This window comes from Oryctolagus cuniculus, chromosome 21 (assembly GCF_051225735.1).
Source record: "Oryctolagus cuniculus isolate XC-2025 breed Fujian yellow rabbit chromosome 21, ASM5122573v1, whole genome shotgun sequence".
NCBI classification, from domain to species: domain Eukaryota; kingdom Metazoa; phylum Chordata; class Mammalia; order Lagomorpha; family Leporidae; genus Oryctolagus; species Oryctolagus cuniculus.
In genome coordinates, this window is record NC_142887.1 from 10003709 (window position 1) to 10028825 (window position 25117).

The following is a 25117-nucleotide window of genomic DNA, read 5'->3' on the forward strand; positions in this document are numbered from 1 at the left end:
TCGCCTGGCAATAAATACTTTAATTTCTCATTTCATTTTTATGATGACAAATAAGATTCAAGTTTATTTCCTTTTTGTTTGCTTACATACAAAGCTAAACCACGACAGGTACAGCCCGCATTTCCACGCTGCCATCGGATCCTCCTCCGACTTGCTGCCCACTCACCAGGCCGGCGGGGGCGGGGAAGACTTTCTTAGGTAGCACCGTCATGAGCCTGGGGTGGGGGGAGGCGCCTGGAGCAGAGGGCAGGCTCTTGACCTGGCCCCAATGGCCTGGGGGCGGACAGTGAGAACCAGCCCCCTCGGGAGGGAGAGGGAGCCACTTCTCCTCCCACCACCGGTCCAGGGGAAAACACTTGAGCTTTGTCCTCGAGCCCTGCCTGCTGTCCCGTGTACCTGGCGCCTTTCCCTGAGGCTGGCGGCAGGGGTCCTGGGGCACCGAGGCCTCGACAGCAGGTCATGGGGGGTGGGGTGGGGGTGGGGCGGCCGGGTAAGTCATTTCTGGTCCCACTACAAAAACTTTATTTTTGATTAGAATAGAGTACCATCTCAAATCTCGCCTACAGAAACAAAGCAAAGAAACCCAGAACAAAAAAATGCAGCCACTTCACTCACTTCAAGACCTATATACATGTAAGTTGTTTGCTGTGGGTTTTTTTTTTTTTTTTTTGCCTTTTTTCTTTTTTAAATTTTTTTTGCTGTTTTTTTTTAAACGTTTTAAAATTTTTTTTTTTAAAATAAACTCAGTGTTCACATTTCTATAAAGAATTAATAACCCAGTTTCGGGAACCCTGCCCCGGCAGCACAGGGAGGCGGCACCTCCCCCGCCTGCCTCCAGCCTGCTCGGCCGCCCGGGGAGGGGCAGCCTGTGGAAGAGCAGTTGACACCGGGCCTGTGCTCGCGGCCCCGGGGGCCAGGAAGCTTTCGAGAAAGCAGAGGGGAAGACTAGCTTACTGTTAAACCCTTTAAAAAATATTCATACACTTCAGCGTGCGCCTGTCGAGACGCGGGGAGAACAAGAGCTTGGAACGCCCGGGGCAGGCCGGGCAGGCGGGCAGGGCCTGGCTCTGCACCTGCAGGCGGGAGGCCCGCCCGGCGCCCTGCTTCTCTTTCCTCTCTAAAACCTGTGCCGAGTCTTTGACCGCATGCACGGGAAGCACGGACGTTCGACTTGTATGCAAAAAAGGTACAAAACAACTAGAATATAAAAGTTTTGGTAATGTAAGGCCATCTGTTCAAGTCCACCTTGGAAACCTGGAACAGACATTTAAATACTACAGTGAAAAGGCATCTTAATATACTTTTTAAAAACATCTGAAGTAATCTGCTAAGACTAAGTGTAAAAAACAAAACAAAAACCCATTCCCTTTGAGGGCACTTTGTCCTTTGGAGAGGCCGGCGGCGGCGGTCAGTGCTTCAGCCAGGGGTGGGCTTCGATGGAGGCCTTGCTGCGGTCCCCGTAGTCGTAGAGGAGCTCCTCCCCGGCCGCGATGTCCCGCGCAGCGATGAGGATGAGGTGGGGCACCCCGTCGATGTCGTGCAGTTTGGTCTGGCAGTTCCCGCACTTGCTGTGGTTGATCAGCCGTCCCAGGCGGTTGGTCTCGCGCGTGGCGTCCACGCTGGTGGGGAGGGAGGAGGTTACACAGGCAAAGAGGCCTTTTGACCCGTCAAGGGCTGGAGGCGCAGGGGACACAACCCACAAGGGCTCTTTCTGGAGACGAGGGAGGCAACTGGAGAGTTTTACGAACTAGATCCATGGATAGAAGTCAACTCCGCTGGCCACAGCCAGGAGCACTTAGCGGCCACACAGAGCAGCCAGGTGGGCTGCCGGGCAGGGCTGTGTGAGACGGGTCCAGTTCTGCTTCTCGCTGGATGAGGCGGCCCCCAGCCCACCTCCCACCCCGGGGCTTCCAGACAGGAAGTGGGGAGACAGCCCCGAGACAGGCAGCAAGAACTGCACCCAAAGCCGAACCACAAAGAGCTCGATCAGCCCAGGCCCGTGGCTGGCGGGGCGCGGGGCGGCCACGCGAAGCAGCCGCGGACTTACCAGTAGGTTTTGCTCAGATACTGGAAGTAGTACATGTAGCAGCCCGTGGAGGGGTCCTGGGCGTACAGAGCCTCGCGCTTCTTGGCATCGGTGATCTCGATGAGGTCGCCATGGTACTCCACCACAAAGTCGCCCCGGGAGAACTGCTTCGTGGCAATTACGCCCCTGCCTTTGCCGTCGATGAGGTCAATCTGCCAGGAGGCGGCGAGAGAGCATTGGTTTTTAACAGCAGTGGCGGCCGCAAGGCACGGGCCTTCCTGGGGGCCTGCCAGGGGCAAGCTTTATCTTATTATTATTTTCAAATTTTCAGGATTCATTTATTTACGTGAAATGCAGAGTTACAGATAGAGAGGGAGAGACAGAGCTCTTCCACCTGCTGGTTCATTCCCCAAACACCAGGGCTGACCCAAGCCAAAGCCAGGAACTCCATCCGGGTCTCCCACGCGGGTGCAGGGGCCCAAGCACTTGGAGCATCTTCCGCTGCTTTCCCAGGACCCTAGCAGGGAGCCGGATCGGAAGCAGAGCAGCCGGGACACAAACCGGCGCCCACACAGGATGATCGCGTTGCAGGCAACAACTTCACTCTAAGCCCCAACACTGGCCCCAGGAGCAAACCACACTGAAGAGTGGATACAGCTGTGCAGCCACCGCCGCACCCCAACTTCAGAACTCCTGTGTCCCAGGGCACCAGTGTGCCCGTGTGCAGGGTCCCGGGGCACCCGTGTGCCCGTGCGCAGGGTCCCGGGGCACCCGTGGGCCCGTGTGCAGGGTCCCGGAGCACCCGTGTGCAGGGTCCCGGGGCACCCGTGTGCCCGTGCGCAGGGTCCCGGGGCACCCGTGTGCCCGTGTGCAGGGTCCCGGGGCACCCGTGTGCCCGTGCGCAGGGTCCCGGGGCACCAGTGTGCCCGTGCGCAGGGTCCCGGGGCACCAGTGTGCCCGTACGCAGGGTCCCGGGGCACCAGTGTGCCCGTGTGCAGGGTCCCGGGGCACCAGTGTGCCCGTGCGCAGGGTCCCGGGCACCCGTGTGCCCGTGCGCAGGGTCCCGGGCACCCGTGTGCCCGTGCGCAGGGTCCCGGGGCACCCGTGTGCCCGTGCGCAGGGTCCCGGAGCACCCGTGTGCCCGTGTGCAGGGTCCCGGGGCACCCGTGTGCCCGTGCGCAGGGTCCCGGGGCACCAGTGTGCCCGTGCGCAGGGTCCCGGGGCACCAGTGTGCCCGTACGCAGGGTCCCGGGGCACCAGTGTGCCCGTGCGCAGGGTCCCGGGGCACCAGTGTGCCCGTGCGCAGGGTCCCGGGCACCCGTGTGCCCGTGCGCAGGGTCCCGGGCACCCGTGTGCCCGTGCGCAGGGTCCCGGGGCACCCGTGTGCCCGTGCGCAGGGTCCCGGAGCACCCGTGTGCCCGTGTGCAGGGTCCCGGGGCACCCGTGTGCCCGTGTGCAGGCACTGCACGAGGTCCCCAGGGCAGAGCTACCCCAATGCTGCAGATCAGCAGACCCGGGCTCACAGAGCACAGCCATGTGGCTGAGGCCACGGAGCCAGGAACTGCACCGCATAGCCTCGGCCTCGCCGTTTAGGTTCCAGTGCCAAGAGCAGGGCCCAGGGGGCTGGCGCTGTGGCACAGCAGGTAAGGCTACCGCCTGCAGTGCCGGCATCCCATATGGGCACCGGTTCGAGTCCCGGCTGCTCCACTTCCGATCCAGCTCTCTGCTATGGCCTGGGAAAGCAGAAGATGGCCCAAGTCCTTGGGCCCCTGTACCTACCCCTGGTTTTGGATTGACAAAGCTCTGGCCATTGCAGCCATCTGGGGAGTGAATCACCAGATGGAAGACACCTCTCTCGCTGCCTCCGCCTCTGCCTTCAAATAAATAAATGAATCTTTGAAAAATAAAAAAGTGCAGGGCCTGGGTCCCAGTCTCCCCTCACTCCCTGCCAGAGCTCCCCTTGCTCCATCAAGATGGAGTCAGGGCGGGGGCTTTAGGGGCCCGGGACTTGAGCTCCGATTCCGTTTTGGGGCTGTGGGGTGGGCACTGAAGATTTCTGAGCCCAGGGCCAAGTCCAGACCCACCAGGCCACCCCAGCATAGAGTGGAGAGTTACTCCCCTCTCCCCAGAGCGCGGGTCACTCGGGATTGCCATTGCGCAGGACAAGAGTTCAAGACAAATGTATCAGTTTCCCCTTTGATATAAGTCAAAGCAGCCGGACCCGGCCAGCTGCACACCCACACTGTGTGGCTCAGGCGGCAGGACGCACTGGGGGGCAGATCCAGGGCCCAGAGTGTGCCGGGCTGGCAGGGGAGCAGGGTAAGTTCTGGAACTGGGTAATGGTGATGGTTACACAACATCCTGACTGCGCCCCATGACACACAAGTGTCCACTTTAAGAAGACATGTGTTCTATTATGGGCACTTCACCACGACTTTAAAGCCTTCCCCCCGGGTAACACGGACGCACAAAGCCCATGTATGTTTCCTTCATGAAGCGTCTCCTTGGCAGTGTGAGTGCCTGGCTCTCTGACACCCCAGGAGCCTGACCAGTCCCTGTGACACTGGTGGCCAAAGCCGCAGGCGGCCCCCCCACGCCGGCTGTGAGCGGACAGCCTCGGCCACGCCCACCCTTGGCCACGCCCACGGGCTCTGCCGACCCTTACCTTCATCCCTTCTTCCTTCCCGCTCTCGATCAATTCATCTATTCTTTTCCGTTCTTCCGACTGGGGGGAGGAGAGAGAGAGGGAGGGGGAGGGGGAAGGGAAGGGAAGGGGGGGAAGGGAAGGGAGGGAGGGAGGGAGAAGGAGGGGGGGGAGAGAGAGGGAGGGAGGGGGAGAGAGAGGGAGAGAGGGAAGGAGAGGGAGGGAGAGAGGGAGGGAGGGGGAGAAAGAGGGAGAGAAGGAGAGGGAGGGAGGGAGGGGAGAGGGGGAGGGAGAGAGGAAGAGGGAGAGGGAGGGAGGGAGGGGGAGAGGGGGAGAGAGAGGGAGAGAGGGAAGGAGAGGGAGGGAGAGAGGGAGGGAGGGGGAGAAAGAGGGAGAGAAGGAGAGGGAGGGAGGGAGGGGAGAGGGGGAGGGAGAGAGGAAGAGGGAGAGAGAGGGAGGGAGGGGGAGAGGGGGAGGGAGAGAGGGAGAGAGAGAGAGGAAGAGAGAGAAGGAGGGAGGGAGGGGGAGAGGGGGAGGGAGAGAGAGAGAGAGGAAGAGAGAGAAGGAGGGGTGGGGAGAGAGCAAGCCATCAGCGTTTTCTCCCGTGCCCGGCAGGGCCGGGAGCCCCAGCTGCTGTGGAAGGCCAGTCCCCTGGGTTCAGCTGGGTCAGGAGGGCCACGGTGCGGGGCCAGAGTGGGACGGCACTCACGGATGTGTTCTGTTCTGCCCATGCAACATTCTAAAACCTGACAAATCACGGACATCTGAAAACCGGTACTGGGACTTTATACACTCGATGACAGCGACGGCAGATACGGGGCCACACCCCCTAGAGGGGCCCTGTGTGTGCTATGCGCCCCCCAGTGGGGGGCCCGGGGTGCTGTCTAGAGGTCAGTGCCCTGGTGAGACAGTCCTGACCAACACGTCCTGCCTCCTGTCCTACAGGCCACAGCCATGCTGCTGCCACCTCTGTCCTTAACTGGGCTTCCCCATGGCCCTGCTGTGGCACAGGAATGAGGGAGAAAAAGGAACCATGCAGACAGGGAACCCCGCACCAGCACTGGGCCCAGACCCTTCTGCACACAGCCTGCGGCCTGTCTGGCCACTGACCACACCCACCGTGCGTGCTGGAGACACAGCCAATGGAACCACGTCTCTGCAGTCCCAGCTGGGGGCCTGCAGACAACCAGCTCCGAGCGTCCTAAGGAGAACTCTGGCGGCAGACAGACAGGGAGTCAGCAGGCCTGAGTGAGGGCCAGCAGGCCTGTGAACAGGAAGGGCCCAGCGCCCAGCCATGCCCAATGTGGAATCCGCAGCGGAGCCGCGCGCCTGTCCCTGGAGCTGAGCTTCAGCCTCCTCGAGGCCCGGCCAGCCGGCCATGGAGCCCCACGGTGCAGGGCCAGGGGGTCCAGGCCTCTCTGCACGCCTCCCCCCGAGTCCAAACCCTGCATCCCAGAGGCCAACTCCTGCCCTGGGCTCTGGGCTGCCCACTGTTTCCAGACGGAGCAAGGTGTCCAGGAAGCTTCCCTCCCAACACCTGGCCAGCCACACTGCTCTGCCCCGCCCACCTGGACTCCAGCCCGGGCACAGTCTCTGCTGGCCCTCTAGGGCAGTCAGGCCAGGCCTGGCCTCACCCTCAGACGCTGCCCTGAGGCCGCACCCCTGGGCTTGCCCTATGCAGCAAACAGAATGTGCACCGGGGCCAGCTGTCGTCGCTCTGTGCCGGCCAACAAGAGCCACAGTGTCTGGCTGGCAACAGTGCCGTTGTCCTGGCCGGCCACTGCCTTACTGCTCCGGCCAACAGCAGCTCCACTGCCCGGCCAACGGCGGCTCACGTGGTTCACTCAGCAGAGCCAATACAAACAGTGAGGGGTACGGCAGGGCTCCGGCGCTCGGTCCAGAACAGGGTCAGCTCTCCTGCGCCTGCTAAGGGGACGTGAGGGTGTCCCCCTTGCACTTGGCTGCTGACGAGGTCAGCTGAGCCACTCCCGGCCCCTGAGCCCTCGCTCCTACAGGCCGACAAGCCGCTGCTTCCATTCGCAAGGCAGGCTGGGATGGCTGTGTGGGCGCACAGCGGCTGGGAGCCCAGCCGGGAGGGGCCGAGGGCTCTGCTGCCTGGCGTGGCCGCCCCCTCTGCAGAGCCACGGCTGCAGGTACACAGTGCAGCCTCCCACTGCTGGTGCGCCCGTTAGGATGGCTCGTTCTTGGCCCAAAGACTTCGCCTTTCTCTGGAAATACAGCCAACGCTGCTCCCCAGGGGCGAAGTGGGCCCCCCACCCACTTTTGTTGGCTGTTTTTACTATTTACTTGAGTGGCAGATAGACCAAGAGAGGAATACTAATAGACACAAACAGCAAGGTGGAGACGGCTCCCATCCACCAGTTCACTCCTCCAATGTCTGTATGGCCGTGGCTGGGTGGGCCCAAAGCCAGAGCCAGGAACTCAACCCTGGTCTCCCCGAGGGGTACGAGAGACCAGATGACTTGAGCCATCACCGCTGCCTCCCAGGGCCTGCACTAGCAAGAAGCTGCAGCCAGGAGCTGTGGCTAGGAGCTCAGGTGCGGGGCGTGGCGGGGACATGGGTCCCTAACTGCTGTCTTAACCACTGCCCTGCAAGCCTGCTCCCAGTTTGGTGTTTAAAAGCAGGAGACACAGAAACCCGGCTGCATCTATATCTGCAGATTTAACATCAAAGTATGGGGCGGCAGGTGGGGGGAGGCTGAAACACAGAACCCCCCCCCCAGGCCCAGGCTCCCCACCGCTCGGTGGGGGAGGCAAGCCTGGGCACTGCCCCCAGGCCCTGGCTGCTAAGAGGGGCTGCCCCCGCAGTCCTGAGGGACCTGGCCACACCCCGGGCTCCACCACAGAGGGGCCCCAGCTGCCCCTCCCTGCACTCCTGTGAGTCACTCCAGTTTGCTCCTCATGCCCCTAGGGCGGTGGCTGGGCAAGAGAGAGCAGAGAGGAGCCCCAGGAGGAGGCCCCACGGGGAAGGTTAAGTGCCAGGCACAATGCCAGAGTCCTACACACGTGAACATACTTATCTTTTAATCAGCACAGGCAGCCCACCACGACTACTCGGCCATCCCACCTACAGCACTGAGAGCCGAGGGACTGCCAGGGCACAGCTGGCACACGCGGCGCCACCCACGGCTCCTCGCCTCCCTGAGACACAGCTCCAAGAGACCAAGCAGCGCTCCAGGCAGCAACAGCCCTGCCAACTCGCCCTGGAGCACCCGGCTCTCCACGCCACAGGCCACAAGGCTCCCTCACGGAAGTGTCTCCCCAGGCCCCACAGGGACCCACCAGGAAGGCAGAGCAGGCTCTGAGACGACCCCCTTAGAGGGAGGAGATGGCCAAGGCCAGAGGGGCCGAGCATCTCGCCCTAAGGTGACACAAACGAGGCTGAGACACAGGCCGAGCACTGCCCACTGGGCCACCCTGCCCCGAGAGCTGGACTGAAACCACAAGGCGCTACCTGCAGCTCGGCTTTGCTCTTCCTGGAGCTCCTTCGGACAGGGTAGAAATCCGTGAGTTTGCGATTCTGCTGCGTTTTTCCTTGAGCTCTGTTTAAGAAAGGAGGGCGGGGAAAGAAAAACTATTGGGACGGAAAGCCACGCTCACACCTGGGAGGTGGCTCCCTGGGAATGATGCCCATGAAACACCGTTGTCCCTGGGGCCTGGCAGTCACATCAGCTCACTTGCCCCCAGGCCCCGCTGGGGGGGCACTGCAGAGGCCAGCCCTGCTCAGCGGGGAGGGGAGGGCGTCCACACTCCCAAACGGCACCAGACCCAGAACGGGGGCCGAGCCTTTGGCCTGACAGGTGGGGACAGGGGAGCACGTGGCCCTCATGGGCGCCCAGGCAGCCTTCCCTGGGGCCAGCACACGGGCCCGCGGTGCTTACTTCTTCCGAGGGGTCTGTCGGCCCTTGAGGGGCTTCTTCAGGGCTGGCTTGGCGCCGGCTGCAGCGGGAGAGTCACCAGCCAGGGCTGGAGTTTTTGGAGGTTCTGCTGCATCAGGTTTTTGGTTTGGAAAAGGTGCCAGGGGGCCTCTCCTGGTGTCTCTGAGCTTCGGCTCCTCGGCCTTCATGGAACTTCGTATGGCGTTCCCACCACTTCTCTTCTCTGCAGGCAGAGGGTGGAGAAAACAGGGTTCACTCCACCCTCGCTAAGGTGGGCTCTGGGGGGCGGGCATTGTGGCGCGGCAGGCAAAGCGGCTGCTTAGGATGCCTGCATCATACAACAGGGGGCCAGGTTCAAGTCCTAGCTACTCCACCGCTTCTTCTCTGTTTTGTTTTTTTTTTTTTTAAGATTTATTTACTAATTCATTTGAAAGTCAGTTACTGAGAGATCTTCCATCCCCTGGTTCATTCCCCAAATGGCTTCATCAGCCGCAGCTTGGCCAGCCCGAAGCCAGGACCTTCTGGGTCTCCCTCAAGGCTACGGGGCTTCTTCTGCTGTTTTCCCAGGCACATCAGCGGGGAGCTGGATCGGAAGTGAAGCAGCCAGGGCTCAAACCAGTGCCCACATGGGATGCTGGCACCACAGGCAGTGGCTTTACCCACTACACCACCCACAGCACTGGCCCCTTCTTCTTCTTTTAGATTTACTTATTTATTCAAAAGACAGAGTTACAGGCTAGGGAGGGAGGAAGGAGAGGAAAAAAAAAAAAAGGTCTTCCATCCACTGGGTCACTCCCTAAATGGCCATAACAGCCACGGCTGGACCAGGCCCAAGCCAAGAGCTTCTGCTAGGTCTCCAGTATGGCTGCAGGGGCCTGGGCACTCGGGTCATCTCCCACTGCTTTCCCAGGCGCATTAGCAGGGAGCTGGCTTGAACTGGTGCCCGTATGGGATGCTGGCGCTGCAGGCGGTGTAGCTTCACCCGCTATTCCACTTGTGACCTAGCTGCCTGCCAGTGAGCGTCTGGGAGGCAGCAGGTGACAGCGCAAGTGCTTGGGTCCCCTCCACCCACGTGGGAGACTCGGATGGGGCTGCTGGCTCCCGAGTTCGGCCCAGCCACAGCTGTTGAGGATATCTGGGCAGTGAACCAGGGGAGGGAAGATCTATTTTTGTTTCTCTTTCAATTAAAATGAAAATAAAATTTAAAAACAACTTTAAAGACAGGCTCCAGGAAGAAAAGAGGGTTCCGGGGAGGAGAGGGGAGGGGCTCAGCCTGCTAAGCCTGGCGTCCACTAAGGGCCACCTGGCAGAAGGGCGCGGCTCTTTTTTTTTTTTTTTTTAAATATTTATTTACTAGGGCCAGTGCTGTGACGCAGCAGGTGAAGCCACTGCCTGCAGTGATGGCGTCCCATGTGGGCACCGGTTTGAGCCTTGGCTGTTTCACTTCCCATCCAGCTCTCTGCTGTGGCCTGGGAAAGCAGTAGAAGATGGCCCAAGTGCTTAGGCCCCCAGCACCCACATGGGAGACCACAAAGAAGATCCTGGCTCCTGGCTTTGGATTGGCCCAGCAACAGCTGTTGCAGCCATCTGGGGAGTGAGCCAGAGGATGGAAAACCTCTCTCTCTCTCTCTCTGCCTCTCAAATAATTAAGTCTTAAAAAAAAAAAAAAAAAAAAAAAAAACAACTTACAGAGAGGCAGAGAGGGAGATACGTTCCATCCACTGGTTCACTCCCCAGATGGCCGCAACAGCTGGAGCTGGGCCAATCCAAAGCCAGGAGCCAGGAGTTTCCCCTGGGCCTCCCTTGTAGGTGCAGAGGCCCAAGCAGCCGGGCCATCCTCCGCTGCTTTCCCAGGCACATTAGCATGCAGCTGGGTCGGAAGTGGAGCAGCCGGGACTCGATCTGGCACCAGCTTACCTGCTCCAGCACAGCACCAGCCCCTGGCTCTACCTTAGACCAACACGCTGGGCAGAGGTTCTGAGCCTCTGTGCTGGCTGTGGAGAGCCTAGGAGGCAGAAGCGGCACACACAGCACTGCTGGCAACAGCACCTCGGAAGCCAGGCGGCAGAGCGTCCCCCAGCGCTGCCTGGACGCCTCAGGGGTGGTGCAGTGGGTTAAGTCGCGGCTTGCAAGTGCAGATTCCAGAACTGGCTATTCTGCCCGGGCTTGTGCAGCCCTTTGGGGAGTGACCCGTGGACAGACTATCTTGGTCTCTCTCTCTCTGCCTCTGAAATAAGTAAATAAATCTTTACAATGCAACAGGGCTGCCGTGCCGTGTGTGTCCAGTGGCTCTCGCAGACTGGCCGGCGTGTGACGAGGAACACTGCAATGATCCATTACTAAAACAGCTGTGCAGGCCGGCGCCGCGGCTCACTAGGCTAATCCTCCGCCTAGCGGCGCCGGCACACCGGGTTCTAGTCCCGGTCGGGGCGCCGGATTCTGTCCCGGTTGCCCCTCTTCCAGGCCAGCCCTCTGCTGTGGCCAGGGAGTGCAGTGGAGGATGGCCCAGGTGCTTGGGCCCTGCACCCCATGGGAGACCAGGAAAAGCACCTGGCTCCTGGCTCCTGCCATCGGATCAGCGCGGTGCGCCGGCCGCAGCGCGCTGGCCGCGGCGGCCATTGGAGGGTGAACCAACGGCAAAGGAAGACCTTTCTCTCTGTCTCTCTCACTGTCCACTCTGCCTGTAAAAAATTAAAAAAATAAATAAAAAAAAAAATAAAAAAACAGCTGTGCAGCGCCCGTGCTGTGAACGTCTTGCCCTCTTTTTCCTTTTAATTTACTTTTAAGAGGTAAGTCAATACCACACTCCCGGTAGGAATGTGAAATGGTACAGCCACTTTGGAAAACACTTTGGCGTCCTTCAAAATGCTAAACAGAGTTCCCACTTCGCCCAGCAATCCCACCCCGAGGCACCCACTCAAGAGAATGAAAAACACGTGTGCGCACAAAATCTGACCCTCCAGTAGGCCAAACGTGGAACGAGCCAGGCCACAAAAGGTGGTCCATCCACACCACGCAACACGACTCATCCATGAAAAGGCGTGAAGCCGACACATGCTACAACACGGATGCGCCCCGGGAGCCAGACCCAGGAGCCTCCACGTGACTCCACTTTACGAAACGCCCAGAGAGGCAAACTCCTAGAGACACAAGAGCCGGATGGCTGCCTGGGGTTGGGGGCGTGGAAAATGGGTACAAGATTTCTTTTTTGAGAGGAAAAGAACATTCTGGAATCAATGAATGCTAATGGCTGCACACCACCGTGAACGTACTAACAACCAGCCAGTTTACACTATAAAATGATGAGCTTCATGACGTAAGAATCATACCTCGATACACAAGAGAAAAACCAGTACGTCCACACCATCCGGATTGTTCTTACTCCCTTCCACACCTTCTTGGGTGGCACCAAAGGCCAGGCCGTCAACCTAACACTGGGCACGTGTGGCGCCCGTGAATGACTCGTGTCTCACCGGCATCATGGCAGAATCAGAGAAGTCTGGCCCTTGGGGTCCCCAATGTTAATCACTGCCATCCAACAGCTAACTCGGGCGCTACAGCGCCACCACTTGGACAATGTGAATGAGCCTCACCGACTGCTGGTTCTAGAAAGAGCCTTTTGCGCCCCCGGGCGTGGCAGGGACAGCATGTCCCAGGTGCTCCGGGAGCCAGGGCAAAGCCCCTCTGCATCCGTGCGGCGCCTGGCGGTCAGGAGGACTCCTCCCCCGAGTCTACAGGAGACACCACTGGGCTTGGAAGGCTGCCTCCTTTCCAGTGGCAGAGGCAGGATTAGAACCCAAGTCACACACAGAGGTCACGCTGCCCTGTGCACTGGGAAGTCCAGCCCGGGAGGCTTCTGCCCCCGAGGCTGGCGAGGTCGTCGCTCGGGACCCGTTCTGCGAGAACACAGGAGGGGCTGGGAGCCAGGTGCTCCGCTGCTTTCAGACAGAATTAATCAGCAGGCAGCGTGCTGGGGGGGGGGGGGGCCGCCCCCCCCCCCCAGGGAGTTTCTGGAGGAAGGCAAGACTTCTGGGAGGCTCAGCTTGCTTGGCACAGCACGATCAGGTGGTCGAGAACCGCATTCCCTTGCTCAGTACTTTAACTCCAGAGCCCACGGCACAGTGTGCTGCCTCGCGGAGGGAGGCGGGGGTAGAGGGCGGGGAGCTGGCGCCCTGTGATCGCATGGCGCAGCAGCCGGCACTGAACCCGCCCGGCGGGACGACCCGGAATCGCCATTCCTGCACCTGCCACGCTCGGGCGCCTCTCTCCTTGTGAGTCAGGCGCGACGTGGCAGCACCACCAGGGCTAAGGTTGCGCTAACTCACGTGAGAGCAGGGAGAACCTGTCTGACCGACCAGGCACACGCCCTGGGGCAGGCCGCTCTCGGTCGTGCTTGCTACTCAGAAGCGAGCTGACACTCGGGGCTCAAACCTCCGCGGCCTGGCAGAGGGCAGGAGGAACAGGGGACGCCCAGGGCTTTATGAAGGAGAAAGGCCTGCAGCCAGGCCGGCCGCGCCAGGCACTCACCTTCTCGCCTCCGGTAGATCCCGGCTAATGGTCTCCCCGGGCACTTGGCTTCGTAGTGCGCAACGGAGTTGTCTTCCTGCAGCGGGGAGCGCACTCCGGAGCACTTGTTCGGGCTCATGTAGGAATAGATCTTGGACTGCCCGGCAAACACATTCTCCTAAAACGACAAACACACGCTCTGAAGGGCGCTGGAGCAACAAGACCCCGCAGGAGGCAACCAGGACACAGGGGGCAGAACAGACACCGCGGCTGGACCCCGGGGGTCCTCCCGCGGGAGTGCAGGCAGGCTGGGAATCCCCCGGGCCCCCAACACCTGTGGCCTCTGGCTCTCTCACCAAGGGGACATCTGGCCAGCGGGACACCAGCTGCCCACAAAGGTCTCTGCAGGAAGGAGGTGAACAGCCAGCGGCCAGGAGGGGTCAGAGTGACCCAGGGCAGGCTGAGGCAGGTGCAAGGGCTGGGCGGAGTCAGGCCAGAAGCCCCTAGAGGGACAGGCCTAGGGAACCTGACTGACCACTGGGTTCTGAGGTCGGCGGAGGGGGCTGGTCAGCACCCCCAGGCCCCTCTCAGTGGCTGCAGCCCAGGAGCCTCCCGGTTCCAGGCTGGCGACTTTCCTCAGGGTGACGGGAAAGCTGATGGGAGCAGAGGCTCCCGCCAGCCCACCCGGGGCGGCGGCTGTTGCAAACCGCACCTGGGCGATGACCAGGGAAGGGGGTGGCCATGCCCGCCCAGCCACTGCGCGGTTTCTGGGTGTGGGACCTCTCCTGACTACGCAGGCCAGTTTCTGGGCTCCCCCCCTGTCGCCTGATAAGCCAGGAGGCGCCGGGTCGGGGAGGGACCCGGGCAGGCCCCGCACACGGCCTGGCGAGGCAGCCCCTCGGGGACGCTGGGTCTCAGCGATGGAAACGCCGAGAAGGCACAAACTTTTCCCGAGGTCGAGCACTGCCAGGGTCATGGCGCAGCCGAGCGTGGCGCCAGCAGAAATGAGGCAGCCCCAGCCGGGCGCCCCAGGGCGGCGGGGGCCGGGGCGCCCACGTGCTGGCGGCCCGGGCCCGGCGGGCGCGCAGCGGGAGTGCGGGGAGGGTGCCTGCTTACCCCGTTGGTGCGGGGCCTCCCCGGGCCCCTCCGCTCCACCATCTCCGGGCCCGGGGCCGTCGCTCCCACCGCCGCCGCCGCCGCCGCCGCCTCCACCGCGCGGGGCTTGGACATCTTCCTGCCTGGAGAGGGGGGACCCGGGGGAAGCGGGGGAGGGGAGCGCTCAGGGCGCGGCGGGGCGGGGAGCGGGGCCGCCCGGGCCGGGCGCCGCAGCCATGTTTCGAGGGCCCGGCAGTGGTGGGCCGCCGGCGCCGCCGGAGGCAGCGGCCGGCCGATCGGCAGGGCCAGGCCCAGGCCCGCGCCGCCGCCCTCCCGCCGCCCGGCCCGGCCGGGCCCCGCGCGCGCCGCCCGCCCCCCGCGCGGCCAGGCCCGACACACCCACCTGCAGCCCGGCCAGGCCCATGGCGGCGCGCCCCGCGCCCTCGCCCTCGCCGCGGCCCGGCCACCAGCGCTGCCGCTGCCTCTGCTGCTGCTGCTGCCGCCGCCACCAGCGCCGCCGCGGCGCCCCGGGGAAGGGCCGACGGCGCCCCACGGCGCCCCCTTCCCCCATGGCCTGCGAGCAGGGCCCGGCACCCGCGCGCCGCCGCGGCAGTCCCGGGCCGCCCGGAGCCAGGGACGCGGGGAGGGAGGCGCAGGCGGCACGTCCTCCGCGGCCCGCCCGCTCGCCGCCGCCCACCGTCCGGCGCCCAGCCCGGGGAGGGGCTGGCAGGGGCGGCGCCGGAGGCTCCGCGCCGAGGGGCGGGCAGCCCGCGCGGCCTGGACGAATCCCGACTCGGGCGCGCCCCCTCGCGCGCGAACTCCGCCGCTCGGGCAGGAAGGGGTGGGAAAGGCGATCTCCTCCGCCCGGGCTCCGGTTCCTTCTCCCGCTGGCTCAGCGCATATTTGCGGAGCCCCGTCGGAGCCGCACGAACTCCGCAGCGGCGGACGCGGCGGGCGAGGGCCCGCGGGGGTGCCCAGAGCTGCGCGCCCTCGGCGGTCAGGTCCTGCGGGCGTCCCCGGGACAGTGGGGAGTTCTGATGTTCCAGGGATGTGCAGGGGGCCGCAGACCCAGGAGGTGACTGGGCCAGGTGTCAAACTCAGGGGTCTGTATTAGACCGGTAGGGGTCTCTGGGGAGCCAGAGGCAGGGCTTTAAGTTTGCTGGGCGCTCCTCTCGCATCCATTATCATTCAAACCTCAAACGGGCTGGTGAGCGTGGGCTCCGTTACAATCTCCTCTCTGTAGACAGGGAAACTGAGGCTGGGGGAAGCCAGGGGCTCGGCCAGGTTCTCAGAAGTCGTCGTGGGTTGCCAGCCCGGGCCCCTGACCCTGAGCCCACGCGCCCACCCTACTGCAGCCGGAGAGCCACTGTATTTGTGCAGAGTCATAGATGTAAACAAGAGGTGCCCAGCTGCTGCCTCCCCCCACTGTGGTCTGGGAGTCGGGCCGCCTTCTCCCCCTGCATCTGTTCTCAAGTCTGGGCCTCAGCACCCCTCCAGGGTACAAACCAAGCACCTGCAATGGCCCACCTCGCTCCCGCCCCGGGGGGGGCTTCCTACACCCACAGATAAACAAATGGCTGATTCTCATGGGGGAGAAGACAGGAGGATTAAGTGACACGACCCTGCCACCCAAACAGGCTGGAGATGTAACTAACATCCTCTGGGTCAGGGCCCCCACCCCAACCACTGACCCCGTTGGGGCAGGGGCTTCTGCCCAAGTCCTGGGCAGTGTCTACCACACTTAAATCCCCAAAACTACCTGAGAACGAAAGGATTCCAAGGTGCACGGTCAGGCTGGGCCGTTTCAAAGTGACTGACAGCTACTGCAGGAATCGCAGACTGGCAGTGGCAGCTGCCAATCATCTTGTCCACATCACATACTATTTTTTTTTTAAGATTTATTTATCTATTTGAAAGTCAGAGCTACAGAGAGGCAGAGGCAGAGAGAGAGAGAGAGGTCTTCCATCTGTTAGTTCACTCCCCAGATGGCCACAACGGCCAGAGCTGGGCCGATCAGAAGCCAGGAGCTTCTTCCAGGTCTCCCACGCGGGTGCAGGGCCATCTTCTGCTGCTTTCCCAGGCCACAGCAGAGCTGGATTGGATGTGAAGCAGCCAGGACTTTGACGGGCGCCCATATGGGATGCCGGCACTGCAGGCAGCAGCTTTACCCACTCCACCACAGCGCTGGCCCTGTCACCTACTCATGGCCACAGCTTTCACTGCCTGGTACACCTACTGCAGGGGCTCTGCTGCAAACCTGGCACCCGTTCCTCTCAGCCTGGGGCTCAAGCCCCTCTCACCCAGGTAGGTAAGTGTCAGATAGCCCTGCCCGGCACCAGCCTTGTGGTGCAACGCAGGCATTCCATCCTGGAGCACCAGTTCAAGGCCCTGCTGTTCCACTTCCAGGCCAGCTCCCTGCTAATGCACCTGGGCAGGCAGCAGAAGATGGCCTGAACGCTTTGGTCCCTGCCACCGGCATGTGGGACCCAGATGGAGTCCCAGCCCCCAGCTTCGGCCTGCTGTAGCCCCAGCCTTTGGGGCCATTTGAGGAGTGAACCAGCAGATGAAGGCTGCCCGCTCTGTTGCTCCCTCTCTCTCCCCATGACTCTGCCTCTCAAATAAAGAAATATTTTTTAAAAAACTAAGTTTAATAGCAGCAAGGCTAATAGCTAACACTTGTAGACTATTTATAATGTGTCCTGGAGGCCCTGTAAGACTCCTGCTGCACTCTAAGATCAGGGCAGAGAGATACATCACTTCACTAAGAGTTCTGTGACAGGAAGGGATGAGCTGGGCTCCGCCAAGGCACGGGATCGTAAAAGGTACATGGCGTCTCTCAAGTCCAGGTGCTAACACAGTGACTGATTCATCCGGTAGACATTTGCAGAGTGCCTGCTTGGTCCCGGCCCGGTGCCAAAGACACAGACCACAGTGGAACTGGAAGGGTTAGCAGGGGTTCACCAACCATGGTGAGGGGTGCAGGCTTGGTCCTGAGAATAATACCGGGGCTGAAGGCAGGGGCGTGGCGAGGGCCGCATGGGAAAGCACTCTGCACTTCAGCTAAGGGGCTGTGAACTGCAGAAGGTGAGCAGGCCGCGGAGCTGCAGCAGCAGACAGAAGGGGACCTCCGGGGAACGAAGACCCCTGGGCTATCAACGCTCAGAGGATCACGAAGCCTCAGCCTGCAGCTCCTTCATGCAACCCAGCAGGGCTCTCAAATAAACTTTTGAGTTTGGAACAAAGAGAAACACTGGCACTTTATTTCAAGCACCATAAACGACCTGCTATTTCCAACTCTAATTGTCCGATCTAATCGTCTGTGAGAGCCAGGAGCCCTACGGTAAGCACTAAGCTGGGGATGCCACGGGACAGAGAATCACCGCCCCATAATCGCAGAGCTGATCTGTAAGCCCGCGGAGGGGAGCTGGAAGACGTTCTTTTCGACCTTGTGGCTGCTCTGGGCAGTGACTCTGCACTTCGGCTGCTGCCCCCGAGAACCGGGATTAACAGTTTCAGTAAGCTTAACCGCAATAACAAAGTGGCTGGCCCTCAGTGGTCACTACGGTTGCCTGTATTTAAGTAGTTCAATGATAGATGGTTGGTTTTTCTCCCCCTTACAGACTAACTACAGCTTTTTAAAAAAAATTTTAGCATTAGTTTTGAAACAGCTATTTAAATGATTTCACTATGATGGGGAAAATGAACCAAATTAGATACTACCAAGTATGCTTTTCAATGCCTAACACTTTTCTAAGAAAAAAAATATTAATTTTCTGCATAAATGGGGTTATGAAGCTCACGATGCTTCATTTATTCGTCAGAAACTGGGTAGGTCTCGTCCCAGAGGGCCCCAGGCGGATGCTGGGAGAACGAATGATGCAACTGGGTGCCGGGCCTGAAAACCGAGGCGCCCACAGACGGAACGAACCGCGGCCGAGTGCCCACTCCTGCCAACCGGGAGCCTTGAGGAACAGGTGACACCCAAGTTCCTCCGTGAAAATCACGATCCCACTCCACTGCCACGCTCAAGTTTCAGGCCCGCGGGCGCGCAGGAGAACCCGCGGCCGGGGCGCTCTGCCGCATAACGTGGGTTTCGCGGTGCTGCCCGCAAACTAAGTGTGCCAGGAAGGCCTCCACGCAGGGGCGCCGCGGCCCGCAGCCGCCCTGCCCAGGCCCACGCAGGCCACTCGCGCCGCTGACTCAGGGAGCCACGGAGGCACCCGCCGCGAGGTCCGCTCGGACGCGCTCCGCAAGAAGCGGGGTAAGGCTGTGCGTCCCCACCTCGGGGTCGCACCCTTTCTCCACCGGCGAGAGCCCCAAGGTAGGCAAAGCCTCATGGCAAGCCCCCCACCCCCGCCATGCCAACCACCACCATCCCCGGAGGTGCCCGGAGCTTGTCCCCACCGAGCCCCCGCACAGGCAATCCGCGCGTGCCCACGCTCCAGAGCGGGGAAACCGAGGCAGGGCTGTGGGGAGGGGCTCCCGGGGGCCTCCGAGCGGAGCGGGGGAAGGCTCCGCACAGCACCCCCTCCCCCCGGCCCCGGCGCTCCACCCGCAGGAGGGAGCCTCGCCGCCGGCCAGACCCCCTACCCAGCCGCCCGGGCGCAGACCACCGGGGCGGATACCTCTAGCCATGGCCGGGCTCTGTCACCGCCTGGGATCTCCCGGGAAACGGAGCTTTCGAAAAAAGTTGCAACAACTGTAGCCAACTGCTCCGCCGAGCTGCAGCTGCTCGCCCTGATTGGCGCTGACGCCCGCCTTTCCTCGAGCTGCCCGTCGTGATAGGCGGACGTGGAACGAGAGCCCGCCCTTCTCCCCGCCTCCCCGGTGGGGGCGGGGCCAGCGGCCGCACTTTCTACAAACGCTTTCGGGACAGGTCCCAGAGGAGGAGGGGGAAAGGGGAGGGGGTTTAAATTTGACCGTGGGCTGGCGTTGATTGGCTGCTGCGCAGGGACCCTCCCGAGCCGCCATTGGGAGGCCGATAGCTCCTCCCCCTCCGCGGGCTGAAGCTCCGCCTCCGGAGCGTTAGTCACGCGGCCGCAGGCCCGCGCTCGGAGTGGCTCGGAGCTGGGACTTCCGCTTTCCCTCCCGGCTTGACCGGAACCCGACCTTTGACCCCTCAGCCTCCACGTGTGACCCGGGGCGCCCGGAGGCCGCGGGGGCTGGGCACCTGCGCACCTTAGCCCCTCCAGCCGTTTGATCTCTTCATCGTTGGGCCAGCCTTCCGGTCCCACGCCTGCTGGCTCGGCTCCTGCGCCCCGGCCGGGTCTGGGGGTGAGCTTCCCCAAGACCCCGAAGGTCCTGGCCCGGCACTCCCACCCCTCCCGCGGCCGGGGCAACAGACGGGTAACTGGCTCGCTGCCCACCTGGCTGGCTCTCTTGACTGTCAGCCCACCAGGTGGCCACCGAACCCCACCAAGCGCCCCAGGGGATCCCCGGGCGCTCTCCTGGGCGTGACCCCAAAGTGGTCAAGGAAGACGACGGCGGTGAGCGCGCCGGGAGAGTGGAAGGCTGCGCTTCTGTCCGCAGCTAGCGCTTAGCACTTCTGGGCTCAGCTTCCCCGGGCCGTCCAGGGACGGAGGGGCCGACACACCCGGGAAAGCCCCCTTCGTTACATGCATGGAGGTTTTTGCTTTTTCCGAAATGCATTAATTCGTTTTGAGTTGTATGCATGGGATGGTTTTTGTCTCCCAACCATGGCAACTAAGACAGAGTTTCATTCCTGCACTTTAAAAAAAATTTTATTTTTATCTTTGAAAGGAAGGAGAGAGAGAGCTGTCTTCCATCCTCTGGTTCACTTCCAGCATGGCCCCAGACGGGGAATAATAGGTCAGGCTGAAGCCTGGAGTCCATCTGGGTCTCCCCAGGGTGCAGGGGCCCAGGGACTTGGGCCATCGTCCACTGCTTTCCCAGGTGCATCAGCAGGGAGCGCTCCAGTACTGGATGTCAGTGTTGCAGGTCACACTTAGCCTGGGGAATCACAACACCGCTGGCCCCTGGCCCACACTTTAGAGGAAGAAGAAACGGTTGAAAGGATAACAGGATAACAGTAGTGATTAATGCTATGGGGGATTACAGAACAAGAGGAGGGAGGGGCTCTGTCTTTAGGTGGGTCAAATCCTGTCTGAGCTGATGGGTTCAAGTTGTACTCCAGATAAGGGGGATTTCCCAGGCGGGAACGCCCGGAGGTGAAGATGAGCCCTTGGGCTGGGGACTAAGTCCTGACCCGGTGTGCTCCGACCTGTGCCTGCACTGGGGAAATGCAGGGAGCCGGCTGGGAAGGTGGGCAGGGCCCGGGTCATGGCCGCGTTACCCTGCCTGTGTGGTCTGGGGCTCCGGTGTGCACAGCGAGCCCGAGGAGCAGGAGGAGCAGGAGGAGGAGGAGGGTTTGCCGCGTCATCCTGCATCCTGCTCTTCCTTGCTCGGTCCCCTTGGTGGTGACACTTTCCTCTGGCGTGGCATCCGGTTTGGTCTCAGGGTTCTTCCCACGCTCCCAGAAACGGCCTCAGGGCCCTCCGAGGGTGCCAGCAGCAAAAACAAAAATGAAAAATAAATACATCAACGAGAAGTGCCCGCCGCAGCGGCCTCCCGAGGCTGCGGAAGGGGTGCCGGCTTCTCAGCGGGGTGAGGAACAGCTGAGGGCTCCCCTCATCTGCAGTTGCTGTCAGGCCTCCACCACCTCTTTAAGCAATTTCCTATTTTAGTTATTTTTAAACTTATTTCAGGGGTGCTTAACTGGTTAAGCCACCACCTGCAACCCCAGCATGCTATATGAGCAGCAGTTCGAGTCCCAGATGCTCAGTTTCTATCCAGCTCCCTGCTAATGCAGCCTGGGCAAGAATGGAGAATGGCCCAAGTCCTTGGGCCCCTGCTACCCACGTGGGCGACCCAGAAGAAGCTCCTGGCTCCTGGCTTTGGCCTGGCCAGCACCAGCTGTTGTGGCCATTTGGGGAATAAACCTGTGGATGGAAGACCTCTCTCTGTAGCTCTGCCTTTCAACTAAACAAACTTATTTATTTATTTTTAAAGTTATTTATTTATTTGAAAGATGGAGTTGGAAGGAGGAGAAACAGAGATGTTCCGTTGGCTGTTTCTCTCTCCAGATGACCGCAACAGCTGGGGTAAGGCCAGGCCGAAGCCAGCAGCTTCTTCTGAGTCTCCCACTGGGTAACAGGCACCCAACTACTTGGGCCATCTTTTGATGTTTTTCTCAGGCCTTTAGCAGGGAGCCAGATTGGAAGTAGAACAGCCAGCACTTGAACTGGCGTCTCTATGGGATGTTGGTGTCCCAGTGGCCTTACCCACGATGCCACAATGCTGGCACCTTAAAGAATTCTTAATTTATTTTAAACAATTTCCTATTTATTTATTTTAAAGATTTATTTATTGGCCGGCGCCGTGGCTCACTAGGCTAATCCTCCACCTGCGGCGCTGGCACCCCAGGTTCTAGTCCCAGTCGGGGCGCCGGATTCTGTCCCGGTTGCCCCTCTTCCAGGCCAGCTCTCTGCTGTGGCCCGGGAGTGCAGTGGAGGATGGCCCAAGTGCTTGGGCCCTGCACGCGCATGGGAGGCCAGGAGAAGCACCTGGCTTCTGGCTTCAGATCAGCGTAGCGCCAGCTGTAGCGGCCATTTGGGGGGTGAGCCAATGGAAGGAAGACTTTTCTTTCTGTCTCTCTCTCTCTCTCACTGTCTAACTCTGCCTGTAAAAAAAAAAAAAAAAAAAAAAAAAAGATTTATTTATTTATTTGAAAGTCAGAGTTACACAGAGAGAGGAGAGGTAGAGAGAGAGAGAGAGAGAAAAGAGAGAGAGAGAGAGAGAGAGGTCTTCCATCTGATGGTTCATTCCCCAATTGGCCGCAATGGCCAGAGCTGTGCTGATCCAAAGCCAGGAGCTTTTTCTGGGTCTACCATGCAGGTGCAGGGACTCAAGGACTTGGGCCATCTTTTACTGCTTTACCAGGCCATAGTAGAGAGCTGGATTGGAAGTGGGGCAGCCAGGACTCGAACCAGTGCCCATATAGGATACCAGTGCTTTAGGCCAGGGCATTAACCTGCTGCGCCATAGTGCTGGCCCCATTTTGTTTATTTTTAAACTTATTTTATGGCCTGGCTGTTCCACTTTTGATCCAGGTCCCTGCTAATGTGCCTGGCAAAGCGGAGGAGGATGGCCTAGTACTTGGGCCTCTGTACCCACGTGGGAGACCCGGAAGGAAATCCTGGCTGCAGACCAGCCTAGCTCCGGCCTTTGTGGCCATTTGGGACGTGAACCTGTGAATGGAAGACCTCTCTTCAGTCTCTCTCTCCTCTCTCTGTAACTCTGCCTTTCAGAAATAAGTCTGGGGCCAGTGCTGTGGTGTAGCAGGTAAAGCCACGGCCTGCAGTGCCAGCATCCCATATTGGTGCCAGTTCAAATCCCAGCTGCTCCACTTCTGATTCAGTTCCACTTCTGATCCTGCTATGGCCTGGGAAAGCAGAAAATGGCCCAAGTTCTTGGGCCTCTGTACCCACATGGGAAACCTGGAAGAAGTTCCTGGCTCCTGGCTTCAGAATGGTGCAGTTCCAGCCACTGCAACCACGTGGAGAGTGAAGCAGCAAATGGAAGACCTTTCTCTCTCTTTCTCTCTCTCTCTCCCTCCGCTTCTCTGTAACTTTGCCTTTCAAACAAATACATCTTTAAAAAAAAATCTTTTTTTTTTAATTATTTTAAAGATTCATGTATTTTTTTATTTGAAAGGCAGATGGAGGGGGAGAGAGAGAGAGAGAGAAGGGGGGAGAGAGAGATCTTTTGCCCACTCTCCAAATGGCTGCAACGGCCAGGGTTGGGTCAGGCTGAAGCCAGGAGTCAGGAAGCGTCTGGGTCTCCCACACAGCTGGCAGGGGCCGGAGCACTTGGGCCATCCTCGGCTGCCTTTCCAGGTGCAGCAGCAGGAAGCTGGATGAGGAGCGGAGCAGACGTCCACTGGTGCCCCACTATCAGATGCCAGCACTGCAAGTGACCACTTAATCCACGGCACCGCAACACCAGCTGCCAACTTCCCGTTTGAAATTCTCTGTTTTGCTTCCTGGGCCCTGATGGACACAAAGGTCGCAGTAAGGACTTTGACTCCTATCCTGAGTCCAGTGGGAAGCCATTAAGGCTTGTAAGCACAGAATAGACTGGCAAACCTGAACAGCGACTCACGGCAAAGAGCAACATCAGTCACACTCCGTCTGGGGATTTGGGATCTTGGAAGAACAGGGCTCATTTCTGCGGCATTTGCTTCACAGAGTCTCTGTTCCCTGGGATGGCTACACCATGTCAGCACACTCATACCAGTGCTAAGACGACTCTCCCTAGTCTGGAGTTACTTTCAGGTTCCTGTTTGCCCAGCTATTTTCTGTTATCAAATACTTCATGTTCGTGAGACCTGAGTACAGTCACCCCTTGGTGTCTGAAGACAGGTCCAGGACACCCGTGTTACCAAAATCCTCAGCTGTTCAAATCCCTTTTATAAATGGCATTGCTGGAGCTGGTGTTGTGGTGCAAGGCTTGGGCTACCTGGGACATCCACATATGCATGTATCAGAGTTCCAGCTTTGCTGTGGGTCCAGCTGCCTAGAGTACACACCCTGGGAGAAGCAGGCGATGGCTCAAATACAGGGGTTCCAGACACCTCTGTGGGATACCCGGATGGAGCTCAGGGCTCCTGGCTTTAGCCCAGCTCAGTCCTCGCTGTTGTGGGCATTTCAGGAATGAACAAGTGTATGCACAGTCTCTCTCTGAGTCTCTGCCACTCTGCCTTTCAAATAAATAAAAATAAAACTAAAAAAAGCATTGTATGCGCTTATAATCTATGCATTGAACATTCTCCCATATATTTTAATACATTTCCAGATTACTTATAGTATCTAATACAGTATGTAAATGCTATATATAAATAGTTGTTGCACTATATTGTTTGGGAATAATGACAAGAAAAGTACAGAACAGATGCATTTCTTCTCACATACTTTTGGTCTGGGATTAGTGGAAGCTACAGATATGGAACCCATGGTCCCTAGGGCTGACTGAATTAGGAAGCTCCGCAGCCAGTCGCCACTGTGGTCTGTAACCCTGTTCAGCTCAGCTACTGCAAGTAACTGTGCATGCATTTCTTTGCATTATTTATGTATGTATATATATTTATAGACAGATACATGCATATATAAATACATAAAATTCTCTATATGTGCACAACCATGCCACAGCGCTGGCCCTAACTACATGAATATGTGATATATACACTGAATCTATATATATGTGTATATATATGTGTGTGTGTAATCTACTTGGAACTAGAGCAAGTGGCGGTAGATTGTACGTTTACATCATGAGCTCACTGAAGATTCTGGTGTTTTTTTGTTTTTTTTTAGGTTTATTTATTTATTTGAAAGGCAGAGTTACAGAGAGATAAGCAGAGACAGACAGACAGACAGAGATCTTCCATCAGCTGGTCCACTTCCCGAAAGACAACAGCCAGGCCTGGGCCAGGCTGAAGTCAGGAGCTTTATCTGGGTCTCCCACATGGGTGCAGGGGCCCAAGCACTTGGGCCGTCTTCTGTTGCCTCTCCACGTGCATTAGCAGAGGTGGACTGGAAGTGGAGCACCTGGGACTCCACCAGATGCCCATATAGGATGCCAGCAGCATTGCAGGAACAGCTTAACCAGCTGTGCCACAATGCTGCCCCCCCCCTTAATTTATTTAAAAGACAGAGTTACAGAGAGAGGTAGAGACAGAGAGAGAGGTCTTCCATCCGGTGGCTCACTCCCTAGATGGCCACAACTTGGGCCATCTTCCACTGCCTTCCCAGGCCATAGCAGAGAGCTGGATTGGAAGAGGAGCAGCTGGGACTAAATAGGTGCCCATATGGGATGCCACTGCTTCAGGCCGGGGCTTTAACCTGCTGCACCACAATGCCGGAATGCTGG

The 25117-nt window shown here is 59.5% G+C and overlaps 1 protein-coding gene and 1 long non-coding RNA gene across 6 annotated transcripts in view; one reads left to right on the forward strand and one right to left on the reverse strand.

Annotated features, from left to right (window-relative positions):
* Positions 1 to 19065, reverse strand: KMT5A (lysine methyltransferase 5A). Of its 4 annotated transcripts, none has more exons than XM_070066111.2 (8): positions 18796 to 19051; positions 14192 to 14313; positions 13097 to 13253; positions 8573 to 8792; positions 8146 to 8233; positions 4692 to 4751; positions 2048 to 2238; positions 1 to 1619 (listed from the first exon to the last, which is right to left on the reverse strand). In XM_070066111.2, exons 1-8 carry the CDS (start codon positions 18803 to 18805, stop codon positions 1409 to 1411), a joined length of 1059 nt encoding a protein of 352 aa, XP_069922212.2. In that variant the 5' UTR covers positions 18806 to 19051; the 3' UTR covers positions 1 to 1408. The 4 variants fall into 4 exon arrangements, with proteins under 4 accessions (XP_069922212.2, XP_051684846.3, XP_089179141.1 ...); XM_051828886.3 differs by lacking the exon at positions 18796 to 19051 and adding an exon at positions 14574 to 15223; XM_089323015.1 differs by lacking the exon at positions 14192 to 14313 and having other exon boundaries at positions 18796 to 19065.
* The window catches only part of LOC138847429 (uncharacterized), an 11369-nt gene continuing 4285 nt past the window's right edge, over positions 18034 to 25117 (forward strand). Inside the window, exon 1 of one of the 2 annotated variants that reach the window (XR_011385253.1) lies at positions 18034 to 18491. This is a non-coding gene — a long non-coding RNA (uncharacterized LOC138847429). Of the gene's footprint in view, positions 18492 to 19265; positions 19445 to 25117 lie in introns of those variants that run through there. The other variant, XR_016227089.1, reaches the window with a different exon arrangement.